Raw genomic sequence first — 12,991 nt, 5'->3', positions numbered from 1 at the left:
ACCTGAATGGTAGTACTACCTAAGCACAGACCAACACACCACTGAAAAGCCATCCCATCAATCGGAGAGAGAAAAAGTGTGTCCAAATTACCCTAGTTTCCAAGTTTCACTGCTACATCATGACAGCGCTCCAAACAGCTAAGAGCAACCCAACAGAAGCCAGGAAGAATACTACAGTGGGGGTAAAGGAGTGCAGGAAGTACTGGTTTACCGTAAAAGAACTTGCATCTGTGAGTCAACAAGTGACATTTCCTTGTCCGTACAGTATTTTGCTGCCTACCGAAGTAGAGTCTGTCACACCAGGTACCACACAGGAGTAAATATAAGAGGAGAAATCTCACAGAGAGAAGTATGTAGCTTGCCTGATTTGTACCCCTGACCAGTCTCTTCTTTACATTGTCTTTAGAATTAAAAGCATTTTCACAACAGGATCTACCAACTCCTAAGGAATAAGACACAATTAATCAGACTTACAAGAATCAAGGAAAAAGAAACTTCCATCAGCTAAAAGAAAGAAAATGGGAAAAAAGTTAAGGCACTTTCCTGCAACTACTTCTACAAAAAGAGGCCTTGAAAGAAGTTCCATTCCACGCTACAAGCAAGTGTTGACCAGAGTCTGAAGTCAGGTGGCACACCCTTCACAAAGAAAAAAAAACCTTGTTTGGCAAGATTATAATTCAAAATATTATAAAGGAAAATTAAAATGGACAAATCACTTTACTACTAAATGATATTCTAAAAATAGAGAATTATATACACTTTTATCTCCTCCAATTGAGAAATGGAACACTGTGGATAACTAAGTAATCTATTCAGGTTATTTTTCAAAACAGTGAAATAATACAGCTCTCTATGCAGTCTTCTCTGATGATTTAGAAGGTATCTAAAGATTCCTGAATTAGAATTAGCACTATCAATACAAAAAAACTATCACTATTATTTTATGGCCTATTTACTTACTCTGTGTTGGACACTATGCTAAGTGCTTTACGTGGATCATTTTTTTTCCCCCAAATAACTCTAACTCATTTTATAGAAGAAGTAAAGTTTAGAAATAAGATTAAGGACCTTACCCAGAGTTACACAATAAGTAGTAGGAGAGCCAGGATTTAATCCAGGGCTTATTCTAGAGTCTGTGATCTACTGCTAACATGACATGAAAACTGCATTTTCAAAAGAGATCTCTGATTCTTACTTAACGTCTCGTGGAATGAGGAAAAAATAATCTCTTTTAATACTCTAGTTTTTCTGGAACAAAAGGCATTTACAAAGAAAAACTGGACGGTACTACTTGATATAAGATTAAACAACAGAAGCCTACAAAGCAGGTGCTGATAAATCTTAAGTTCTTAGTGGACACAAGTGTTTGAAACTTATCTAACATATGCCAATACGAACACGAAGAGTTTTCAGTAAGTAACTGCTGATGAATGAGAAAGGAAACAGCCTACAAAAAAAAACTTCTGTGAGAGGTTAAGATGGGAATTTGAGCAAGTGCACACGACCTGAGAATCAGACTGAAGACAGGAGAGAACTCACCTGGTTACATTTAGAAAAGTGCCCAACAGCTATTTAGGCAGCAGCCACTAGATGGAAACATTCTCCGTGAGGAAGGAAAGAACTTTTAAGAAGAAAAACCTAACATTACCATTGTAAATGTAAGAACAGAATGGCTGGAGCACCTCAATTATCAGTGAAAACAGCTTTTTAAAAAAGTACTTTTTTCTGACTTCACCTATTTTTTCCAACTCTATAGATGTTCTCCCACCTTTTGCTCCTTTTTTAACCTATCAGAGAGAAAGACACCTGCACACATCAGTGATAAAGACTCCCCGATGATGATGTAGATTCTCACTCGGTGGGGGTGGGAGATGAGTAATAATCCAAAGAGGGAATTCTCCCAAATTGGGGAGGGGTAGTAATGAAGCTTGTATCATGGAAAAAAGTCTGCTAGGAGATTTAGTGAACTAGAAGTTCACAGGTTTTCAAAGCAAGGTGTTTGGTTTTTTTTCCTAAGTCAACTGACTAGAGTTCTATATTTCGCTTAAATGCCTAATCCTATAAGGAACAGCCCAATTACTGAACCCCAATCGCAGGAGCCAATCCAGCACAACAGAGGGCCCCGACTCTGGAGTCAATCTGGGTTGAAACACCTGCCCTGCCGTTTCTCAATTCCGCAACGGGTTCATTTACCTAAATCAGAATGTATCTGCTGCTTTTCTTTGATACAAATCAATCATACAAACTCCTCAGATTTTCCTAGAAGATCCCTAAGCCGTAGTCAGTCTTGTGAAACGTCTTGTCTCACAACATGGATGGATTTATACCTGCTTAGAGCAAAAGCAAGCTTGTATTAAAGACCAAATACAGATATAGCAGAAACCCATTACACACAAATTCCAAACAGGAAGCTCAGAATTTGTCAAGGGAAAGAATGGGTTTGTTTCTTCTGATTTTCTCCCCCTGCAATCTTTATTTTTTGGCCTTAGAATTAAGGCTATTTGGGGTGGGGGTGAGAGGCAGTGGTTTTCTAGGACAGCCTGTTCACCAAAGGGGCATAACAATGTGTTTCCTCTCCTGATAAGCTGCAATTTGGATTTTTTTGTTTTAAAGATTTTATTTATTTATTTGACAGAGAGAGAGAGAGACAGCAAGAGAGGGAGCACAAGAGGGGGAGTGAGAGAGGGAGAAGCAGACTTCCCGCTGAGCAGGGAGCCTGATGCAGGGCTCTATCCCAGGACCCTGGAATCATGACCTGAGCCGAAGGCAGACACTTAACAACTGAGCCACCTCGGTGCCCCTGATTTGGATTTTCAAAACCAAAAACACTGGTGTAAAATATAAAAGGGCAAAGACTGGCAGAATATTTAAGTTGAATTACTGGGGGCATAACTACAAGGTGCCATGAATCAAATGCTACAACTGCAGAAGTAAGATGACCAGCACCCAGATGGGATCTGACAAAAAGAGGCTGCTAATGACAAGACGAAACAACTGTGAATTACTGTTTCTATTTACATAATAATCATTTGATTTTGCTGCCATCTATTATTTCAATTAAGAAAGTTATTCCTATAGAGGTCCTCAAATCTCTGTCCTCTAGGGGATGGATCATCTCATTTTTCCAATAAGGGGCCAGGGCCACGTAAAAAATATTGTAGGTTTTGTGGGTCTGTTGAAACTACTGGACTCCGCAGCAACAGCAGGGAAAGAGCCTTAGACAATATGTAAACTACAAAGTGCGCTTGTATCCCAATAAAATTTCACTTACAAAACACAGGGGGGCAGGCCATAGTTTGCCAAACATGCTCCCAGAATTTAAAGTGTTGTAGTCCATAAAGCCCTTAATTTATCATTTTCTGGCTCCCATTTCAAGCAATACTAAAATTCCATGTTTAAACTGCATTCATCAAAATTTCAAATCAGAGCAATGTGTTCAAAATCAAAGTTTTATTTTTTTGAAACCATAACTTTCGAACTTTAAAAGTTAATATTTCCAATCTGAAAAGTGAGTTCAATTTTTAAAGTAACTCAGCATTCAGAATTATTTTATCTTCGGTGTACCCTCAGTTGTGGTGCAACTCACAACTGTATCTGCCTGATCCACTGTTTTGCAACAACCTACAGAGCAAGAGAAAAAGGAAAGAGGAGCAGAAGGTGGACTTGAAAGAGAAACTGAAGCTAGACTTTCAAGTTTTCACTCCTTGCCCACCTTTGCTTATGCTCTGCCTTTATGCTCAGAATACACAGAATTACTATCTAATCCTGAAGCAGGAGGGAGGCGGGGAGAAGGACAGAAGAATGGACAAATGAAGAAGGAAAAATTCCAATAGAAGCCTGTAACTATAAATCCTCAGCTGATCACCTTCTTTATAACTGAACATGACTTAACAGAAGAACTACTTTTGTAGGAAATGGAACAGTTAAGAGGCTTAGATAAATTATTAATGTAAAGTAAGCACAGACTTGCTTAATAAATTAATAAACTAGCAAAACCATAACCCTCTGGCTCATAATGCAATGCCCCACCACCACCACCTCTAATGAGAAATAACTTGGGAATCTGACTGCAAAATTGGAATCTAGGCTTTGTAAACTTCAGGAAATTACTTCCATATTCACAGTTTCTCAATGGTTACTAAAACCAACAAATAAAAAAAAGAAGTATTGGGCTCCTGGGTGGCTCAGTCGGTTAAGTGTCTGCCTTCAGTTGGGTCATGATCTCAAGGTCTTGGGATCAAACCCCACATCGGGCTCCCTGCTCAGGGGGGGAGTCTGCTTCTCCCTCTCCCTCTGTGCTCTCTCCAAAAAAATAAATATAATCATTTAAAAAAAAGTATTATTTGAACATTATTGAACATGGCTGTTGTGTGGATTAAATGCAAAAATAGTAACAGCATTCGGTACACGGTGCCAGAGGTAGTCTAAAAAATACTTCCGTTCCTAGGAACTGGGTTGATTCTCTAGAACAGGAGAGAGCACTATTTACTACTCTTAGCATTCAGAGAAGAAAAAAACAGTAAGCAGTATTCTGAAACACAGATATGGTGCACTGTAAGCATTCAGTAATGTAGGTTAAGCTAAAGTCAGACTCATTTCAGTATCACATTTATCATTATCAGAAAGTACCTAATAAAAGTAGCTGCCTAATTATCAAAGAAATTTAGATTTTTTTTACCCATAGGCTGACTCTTCATAAGCTTGACCACGCTATTACAGGGAAGTATGATATAATCCATTAACCCAATGAGACAAGAGGTGTAGCCAGCTGCTGCTCTAAGTATAATGGTTGCTGCTACTACCCCACACATCACTTCCTGACCAAGAATCAGCACAGAATCTCAACGCACTCTACTCAGAACCAAAAGCCCTTCCCCTCAAATTACATCTAGAAAGGGGTCCCTAGCTTGTGTCTGATCTCGAGTGGAAAATACTCTTAACCTCGCCAAAGGGCAGGAACTATCAAGGATTTACATCCTAAGCTGCAGGCTTCATTCTTAGAAGCAGAGCTATTTGAAGATCATCACAGCTCTGCAGGACTTCCGACAGGCTCACTAAAGAGAAAAAAGATTTCTTCACACTTCACAATGGAGAGAAAAATATTAACTTCTAGAACAAATCTCCAAGATCTCCCCAAAGCATTTTCTCTCTTCAGCAGAGGTCAAATGTCCATGAAAGAAAGAATCTTAGGGGCACAGTTCCCAGGCAGATGCCTAGGGACTTGTTAATGAGATGAGGAAATTGTAACCTCTTACTCCATTCTTCTCCAACCAAAGCCCAGGATGCTGATGGGACAACAGATCCCCTGACAAGAACAAATCTCCTTTAGTCACAGAAGTCAAGTCCAAGGGTTCACCATACCTCTGTGTCACAGCCCAGAGTATGTAATTTTTGGAAGCTTACGAGAGACTGAATTACGTGCAGTTATACCACCATCCATTTGGCCATGTTTTAGAACTACACTGCTGTTTGAATACAACTGTGTATCTTGATTATTAAATATGACCCTTCTCAGGGAGCCTGGGGGGCTCGGTTGGTGAAGCATCCGACTCTTGGTTCCAGCTCAGGTCATGATCTCAGGGTCGTGAGATCGAGCCCCGTGCGCCAGGCTCCGAGCTCTGCAGGAATCTGCTTGTCCCTCTCCCTCATTCCCTGCCTCTGCCCCACCATGCGTGCTCTTTCTCTAAAATAAGTAAATAAAATCTTTAAAATTAAAAAAAATATATATGACCTTTCTCTATCACAGATGCCATCCCTTTTGTCTCTTACAACGAACAATCCTGTTCCACACTCAGTGCTACCACCCACTTGGCTACATGTTTTTCATAAAGATATAATTAAAACAAGAATAAAATAAGTTCTTTAGTCAAAAGTTTGTTATCACTTGAGGGTTCCCCTATGAAGAACTGGAAATGGTCACTGGCCAAAAAATGGACCCACTGTTCCCTGAACACACCATGAACCTTCATACCTCTCTGCCTCTGCTGGTGCGTGTCTTCCATACCCGGGCCCAGGCCAGCAGCACCAGCTTCTCCTGGACAACTTTTTACAGATGCATATTCTCTCCATACTCCAGACTTACTGAAGCAGAAGTTCAAGAGGTGAGACCCTACAATGTGTGCTTTAGCAAGCTCTCTAATAATTCTGATGTACAACGAAGCCTGAGAACCATGGATCTACACTTAAAGAGCATCTTCTCTGAACTTTGTTCACACATAAAGGGCTTCCTCTACCTCAGGACTATTTTCAATATCCTTTATGAATAGTTTCCTCCTTCCCTGCCACTTACAACCACATACGCTTCTGAGAACAACTTACACATCACACAGGATTACAGTCACATCACGTGGATCACACTGTGTGCATTTCCTCCCCAACACCCTCCCCCACACTAGATGGTGAGCTGCTTCTTCGTCGGTATTTCCAGAGCTTGGCACATAGCAGGTATCGGTAAGTGTGGACTGTTCTGCCAAAATATTCAAGCGGCTATAAACAATATGTCTTAAAAGACGAGACTACCGCCACCCTACACCGTCTGAATTCATGAGCTTCCTCATGGCATTGTCTCAAGTCGTTCCAGGATACTGACCTTGGGGGCTTTTTCAGCTTTCAGTTTACGAACCACCTCCCCCTGCGCAGCAACTTCATCATAGAGAGATTTACTTTCCACAGTACTTGCTGATGACTTAGAAGAAACATCCTGTACCACTGCAGGAGGATTTCCAGGTTTATATTCCTGGCCGGTTTTCTCCTTATACTCAGCTTTCAAAGCCAAAAGCTGTTTTACAGCTGCATCTACATCTTCCTTTGCTGCTTTCTTGGCTTTTAATTCACGAACCACATCCCCTTGAGCAGCCACTCTGTTGTACAGGACCAAGGAATCCTCAGATGGAGCACAAGTATTGTCCAAAGAAGGACCTGGTCTTTCCTTAAAAGGAGCAGTCGGCTACAGAGGCAGAAAACCGAAAGTGAAATAATTAATTCATGTTTAAATGTCCTTTCACAAAATTGTATCAGATCGATCGTCATATAGCATTTCATGCTAAAAACTTAAGTTTTAATCCCTTAAAAAGTTAAAGTAAGTGATCTCATTCCTGAAAACTTATCCTAATGAAAAATGACAGAAGTAAACAAAGGTAGAGGCACATGGATATGCACTGAAACATTTTTATCATAGTTAAAAACTGAAAATCACCTAAATCCTTACCATTAGGGGATTAAAGAAATTGACACATCCAAAAGATATGGGAATAAATCGTTGTTCCATCACACACTAGCTTTGTGACCTTGAATTACATAAGCTGTTTCTGGTTTTAACTATTTTAGAAGAAAAGTAACTGTATTGAATCCATCAGTGTGATGGGAAAATAAAAGGTAATAAATCTTCTTAAAGCTTTTAGTTACAAAGGCTGGGAAAAAGTGAGTATCTGTAAGTTTCAGGAATTATTAAAGAGATAACATCTAGACTGATAACAAGCAAGACATCCATGAAATACTGTGATACAATTTTAACTCATTACTATGGAACAATTCCATCTTTGTATAAAATTATATATTTCCAGGCATATGATTATATATAAGTATATACAATAAACCCAGAGATATGTTCACTAAAATGATCTCTGGGTACTGAATAACTATGCTATTTTTTATTCTCAATGTCATGCTTTCCTTCTGCCTAGAAAGCTTTCAACCCTATCCAAATTTGAAATCCAGCTCACATCATACCTTCCCCATGACTTTCTTCTTTAACCGTCTTCCCCTTAATCCATATTTATGAGTCATGTGTATTAACTCCAAATTTCATCTCTGGAACTCTGTCCTGATCCCACATCCAGCATTCTGAATAGTCTTTAGCTACATTTTACATGGGGGTTAGGTTCTGAAGTCAACATGTAAGTCAAAAACCACACACATTTGGGGTGCTTGGCTGGCTCGGCTAGTAGAGCAAGCGACTCTTAATCTCAGGGTTGTGAGTTCGAGCCCCATACTCAGTATAGAGATTATTAAAAAATAAGTAAATAAAAAAAACACATATACTCAAAATTACTCCCTTGAAACATACAGCCGTAAAAGTTAATATGCACATATAAATGCATAATATTATACAGTGAAGCAAGAATACAATAAATGGAGCCATTCTGTATCAAAAATGTATACATTCTGTTCTACTTATTTTTGATAACCTGAACTGACTCATTCATGCCTAGTAAACAGGGAAACAGTATTAAAGGTATTAGGGTAACACTGAAAAATCACACCACCTTGTGGTGATTTCTTCCAGTACGTTAATGTTTGATGTCAAAGAAGCATACAGGAAAAAGATTTCTCACAATTAAGAGAGGGTTCCTTCAGGCACCTGGGTGACTCAGTCAGTTAAGCGTCTGCCTTGGCTCAGGTCATGATCCCAGGGTCCTGGGATCAAGCCCCATTATCAGGCTCCCCGCTCAGCGGAAAGTCTGCTTCTCCCTCCCCCCTGCTTGTGCTCTCTCCCTCTCTTCCCCAAATAAATAAATAAAATCTAAAACAAAACAAAAACCAAAGGAGTGGCTTCCTTGAGTGCAGGCAGTACTTTAAAAACACTGTTTACCATAACATTAACCCATCTAATGAAGGTGCAAGTGCAGATGAAGAAATTTCAAAGAGCTATCCTCCTGGGCTTCAAAAACAAGGGAAAAAAAAAAAGGATGAGGCAGGATCCAGGCGGAGTCAGACTTTAATTCTGATGATAAGCTCTCTATTAGAGGCAAACACCCTCAAAGACCTACATATCAGAGGAGAGAGCATTAGCCCTAAGGCTTAAGGCAGCCTTCAGTGTTGGATACCAACGCTAGTCAACTGTACTTGAACTGCTATTAGGATTTGTGCAGGTTCCAAAACATATCCGCAAACTTTCTGACACTTCCTCCATCAAGAAGTGGGGTCTATCCCCTCCCCTTGAATTTGGGAAACCTTAGGAGTACTCAGACCAAGAGCATGGCAGAAATGACACCATGTGGGATTTTCAAGGTTAAAACATAAAAGGCAATGCTGTTTCCACCATGTCCACTGGACACTCACTTCTGGAGCCCTGAGTTGTCCTATACAAAGTCTCACTACCCTGACACTACCACGCTGAAGAGGTGACTTGTAGCTGCTTTGTGTGACACTTCTCCTTTCCTAGCCAACAGTCGGCATCAACTGCCACTCATGTGAGGGAGCCACTGTGGGTGTCCAGGCTAGCTGAGCCTCTGGTGACTGTCAACCAGCCGCCACTTGACGGAAACTATAGCAGACGCATGGGTTCTTAGTGTTTTGTCCCAACCCTATTTTTCCTAATAAACTAGCCCTGTTATTTTTAGTATGCCACTTTGTAGAACAAAGTTCCTCAAGAATACACAAACTTCTGAAAACAGTATTACACCATATGTTAACAAGAATTTAAAAACAAATTTGAAAAAAAACCACAGACACTTACAGTGTTACACTAACATCTTTACAGGATATGTAAAACTGTGAGGTACTGGTGGAAACTGGGACCAATGAGGGCCTGGGTAGCCACATTTCCCATGTCATGCATTAAGATTCTCTCTCTCCCTCTCCCACCTCGAGTACACCAATTCTTTCTCTCTCTCTCTCCCTCTCTCTCTCTCTCTAAAAGTAAATAAAATAAAACAAATTAATAATCTTTGAAAAACTTGTCAATTTTAACTTTCAGTATAGCAAATACTCATAACCCACATAAACGAAAGGGATCCTCAATCATTTTTAAGAGTGTATAGGGTCTTGAGACTAAAAAGTTTGAAAACTGCCCTATTTATTTTTAAAGATTTTATTTATTTATTTATTTATTTATTTGACAGATATTAAGAGTATACAAGCAAGGGGAGTAGCAGGCAGAAGGAGAGGAAGAAGCAGGCTCCCCACTGAGCAGGGAGCCTGATGTAGGGCTCAATTCCAAGACCCTAGGACGAAGGCAGACGCTTAACCAACTGAGCTGACTGGCTGCGATCACATAGTATTTAATTTGTGGTAAATTAAAAGCTCAAGTCATGACATTCCCACCGTAAATAGTTCCAAACTCATACCTAATAAACTCACGTGTTTCTGTCTTCCCGAGCTCAGATTATTTATCATTCATTTACCTATTCAACCACACAAAATTAGGACTTACTGTCTTACCGATTCTACTTCCTGAATTCATGTCCTACTGTATATCTTCCCTGCTCTCACATCCTCTGGCTTCCTGACCACTTAGAACATCTTCTAATCCTATTTCTAATCAACCTGCCCAAGTATTTTCTACACTGCTGCCAAATTATCAATGCCAATCTGAAATCTACGGATCCCAAACTATGCATCAACGTGCTCCAGGGGGCCACAGGAAATTCATGGTGTTGCCACAAAGTATTTTAAATAGTTGAGGTAAACAGAGAAATATATCCAACATCTGTCAAACACTGCATGTACTACAAGCTCAAGATGGTTCAATTTTAACATTAGAGTATGTCACATTCCTTTCAATGATGTCCTATTTTTGCAAAACTAAAATTTCCACAGCTGCTGTGTTAAAATCAAATACCACAGGAAAATCACTATGGAACAGGAAATTAGCACGGTAGTATCCAATCTGAGTCCAAGATTCAAGAAAGAAATAAAGTATTATTATTATTATTATTATTATTATTAAGATTTTATTAATTTGACAGAGAGAAACAGCATAAGCAAGGGGAGTGGCAGGCAGAGGGAGGGGGAGAAGCAGGCTCCCTCCCGCTGAGCAGGGTACCCAACTCAATCCCAGGAGGACCATGACCAGGGGTCCAAGACCTGAGCCGGAGGCAGATGCTTAACCAACTGAGCCACCCAGGTGCCCCTAGTATTATTTTTCTTTTAATTAGTATATCACTTTAAGAATGAAATAAAACTTAAAATATTTAAATTTAAGAACACAATCTTTTAAGAATAAAATTTTTTTCTTTCAACTTATGTATATTATGTCTTCCAAGGACTACTGGCATATGAACATTTATCTGTCTGAACTTAACTACTTAACAAAGAGAACTGTTAGGAATTTCACAGCCCATGGGTGCCATGAAGAAATTGGCAAGGAACCAAGGGTACTGTGTGAACTGAGGAAGTTTGAGGACCTTCGCCTACACAATAAAGCCCCTCATTCTCTAAATGTGTCACCAGCTCTCCAATCCACATCCTGTCTGCTAGGGAAGCTGAGTCTCCATCCGGAATGTCCCTCCCAACCTGACTGCCCGGCAGATTCTGCACTCATTCTTAAGCATAGAGATTAAGCATTACCCCCAAGATGAAGAAGAAATAGAGAAAGGCAGGAAGTGATGGTTTCCCCTCACCCTCCTCCTAGCAGTTCCTATCCATGCTCTCCTTTCTGAACCTCCTCTCTCAGAGGCACTGGAGTTTGACAGGAAAGTTACAGAAAGGGAACCAGAAAGCCTGGTCACTGTCCCGACTCGTCAATAAAATTTTTGTTATCTTGGGCAAGGGATTTTTCCTGTTCTCTCCATGTGTAAAGTAAGTAGCTAAGAACAGGTGGTGTTCAATGTACTCTTCAGCTCTACACGATGCTCCTGACTGAAGCAGATACAATATTAAAAAGAAAAGGATCTGGGGCGCCTGGCTGGCTCAGTCATTGGAGTGTGTGATTTTAGGGTTGTGAGTTCGAGCCTGACCTTGGGTGTAGAGATTACTTTAAAAACAAAAAAAGTATGTAAAAAGAAAAGGATCTACTGCAGCAGTACTGGTGGTGGTGGGGAATCGTTCTACAAACATTCTTTTAATGTACTCTTTCTCACTTTTTCATGTAATAAAATTAAATCTAAAAAATCTTGTTCTGCAAGATGTTCTGAAAACTTATAGGAAAGGACAAGACTCCAATAAAACCCCCGAAACTAAGAGACACTGTCTTCTTCAACATCAATAGTAAGACAGATAACCACTTGTAAAGAATGATTCCAAATCCTGGTAAAAAGATGGCTGATTAGAGACACATCCATAAAAGTCAATGTTTACCTCATTTTTTGTTGTCTCTACCTTGGTCTTTTCTCTTGACCCAGATGTTGGCATTTCCTTTGTATGTCCATCAGGAATGTATATCAAAACGCATGGGGCTTCTTTGCAGCTATATGGGCTAAAGAGAAAATGTAGGGCCAAAAAAAGTTTACTCGAACAAAATTACGTGACAGTAATTAAAACTGAATTCCTACATTAATTCAATGGTACCACGTTAATGCTTCTCAAAGTATAAACAGTCCATTCTCCTATTATTCAAATCAGAAGCTCTTCAGAGTAGTTTAAAAAGAATGAATACATAAATAAAAATTCAGAGTGCTAATTATAACCTTCCAGTTTAAGAACTTTTATAGCTATAAACACACTAACTCCAGAACAAAAGCACAGCTACTCTGTCTGCCACCAGAAATGGCACTAGAGGACGCTAACAGTCTCATTCTTGATTGAAAGCAAACATATCTCCATACCACACCTAATCTACTTGCAAACAGAAGAATTTTTGTAAAACACTTGTAAGAATTTCTCAATTCTAAAAAGTAATTAGCAAAATCCACTGCCCCCGAGACTATTCGTAAGCAAACGATTTCTTCAAATTTTGTAGTAAAAGCTTAAGTGAAAATAAAAAGAAAAATTCAGTGTATTTCTTTAATATTTTTGAATAATAGCTTTACTGAGACACAATTTACAACTTTCCTCTAAATGTACCTGGCTGCATTATTTATATTCTACAAATACATCTAATGAAAATGCACTATAAAGAAGAAGGTAATAGTAATAATTTTCACCCACAGATATACTGAAATTATTTTCTTTATACTTGGACTACATGAAGATGAATTATAAGACGGTTTAATTTTAGAAATGAATAATTTGCTGTTACTATATTGTTTCAAAGTTACTGCTTGTTACTATAGAGTCCGAAATATTAAACATAAAAGGCAAATATCAAACTGAATACAGAATTATCAGGTAT

At 39.2% G+C, this 12,991-nt stretch overlaps 1 protein-coding gene across 1 annotated transcript in view; it reads right to left on the bottom strand.

Annotated features, from left to right (window-relative positions):
* Nucleotides 1-12,991, bottom strand: part of EPRS1 (glutamyl-prolyl-tRNA synthetase 1) — a 65,621-nt gene that overhangs the window by 19,973 nt on the left and 32,657 nt on the right. Inside the window, exons 17-18 of the mRNA XM_045809629.2 lie at nt 12,019-12,136; nt 6,590-6,946 (exon numbers count right to left, since the gene is read on the bottom strand). Coding sequence (XP_045665585.2) covers nt 6,590-6,946; nt 12,019-12,136 — 475 coding nt within the window. The remainder of the gene's footprint in view (nt 1-6,589; nt 6,947-12,018; nt 12,137-12,991) is intronic.

Source organism: Ursus americanus, chromosome 2, assembly GCF_024610735.1.
Source record: "Ursus americanus isolate L20-20 chromosome 2, mUrsAme1.1.p, whole genome shotgun sequence".
In the NCBI taxonomy this organism is placed as follows: Eukaryota; Metazoa; Chordata; class Mammalia; order Carnivora; family Ursidae; genus Ursus; species Ursus americanus.
This window is presented reverse-complemented; position numbering and strand designations above follow the sequence as displayed.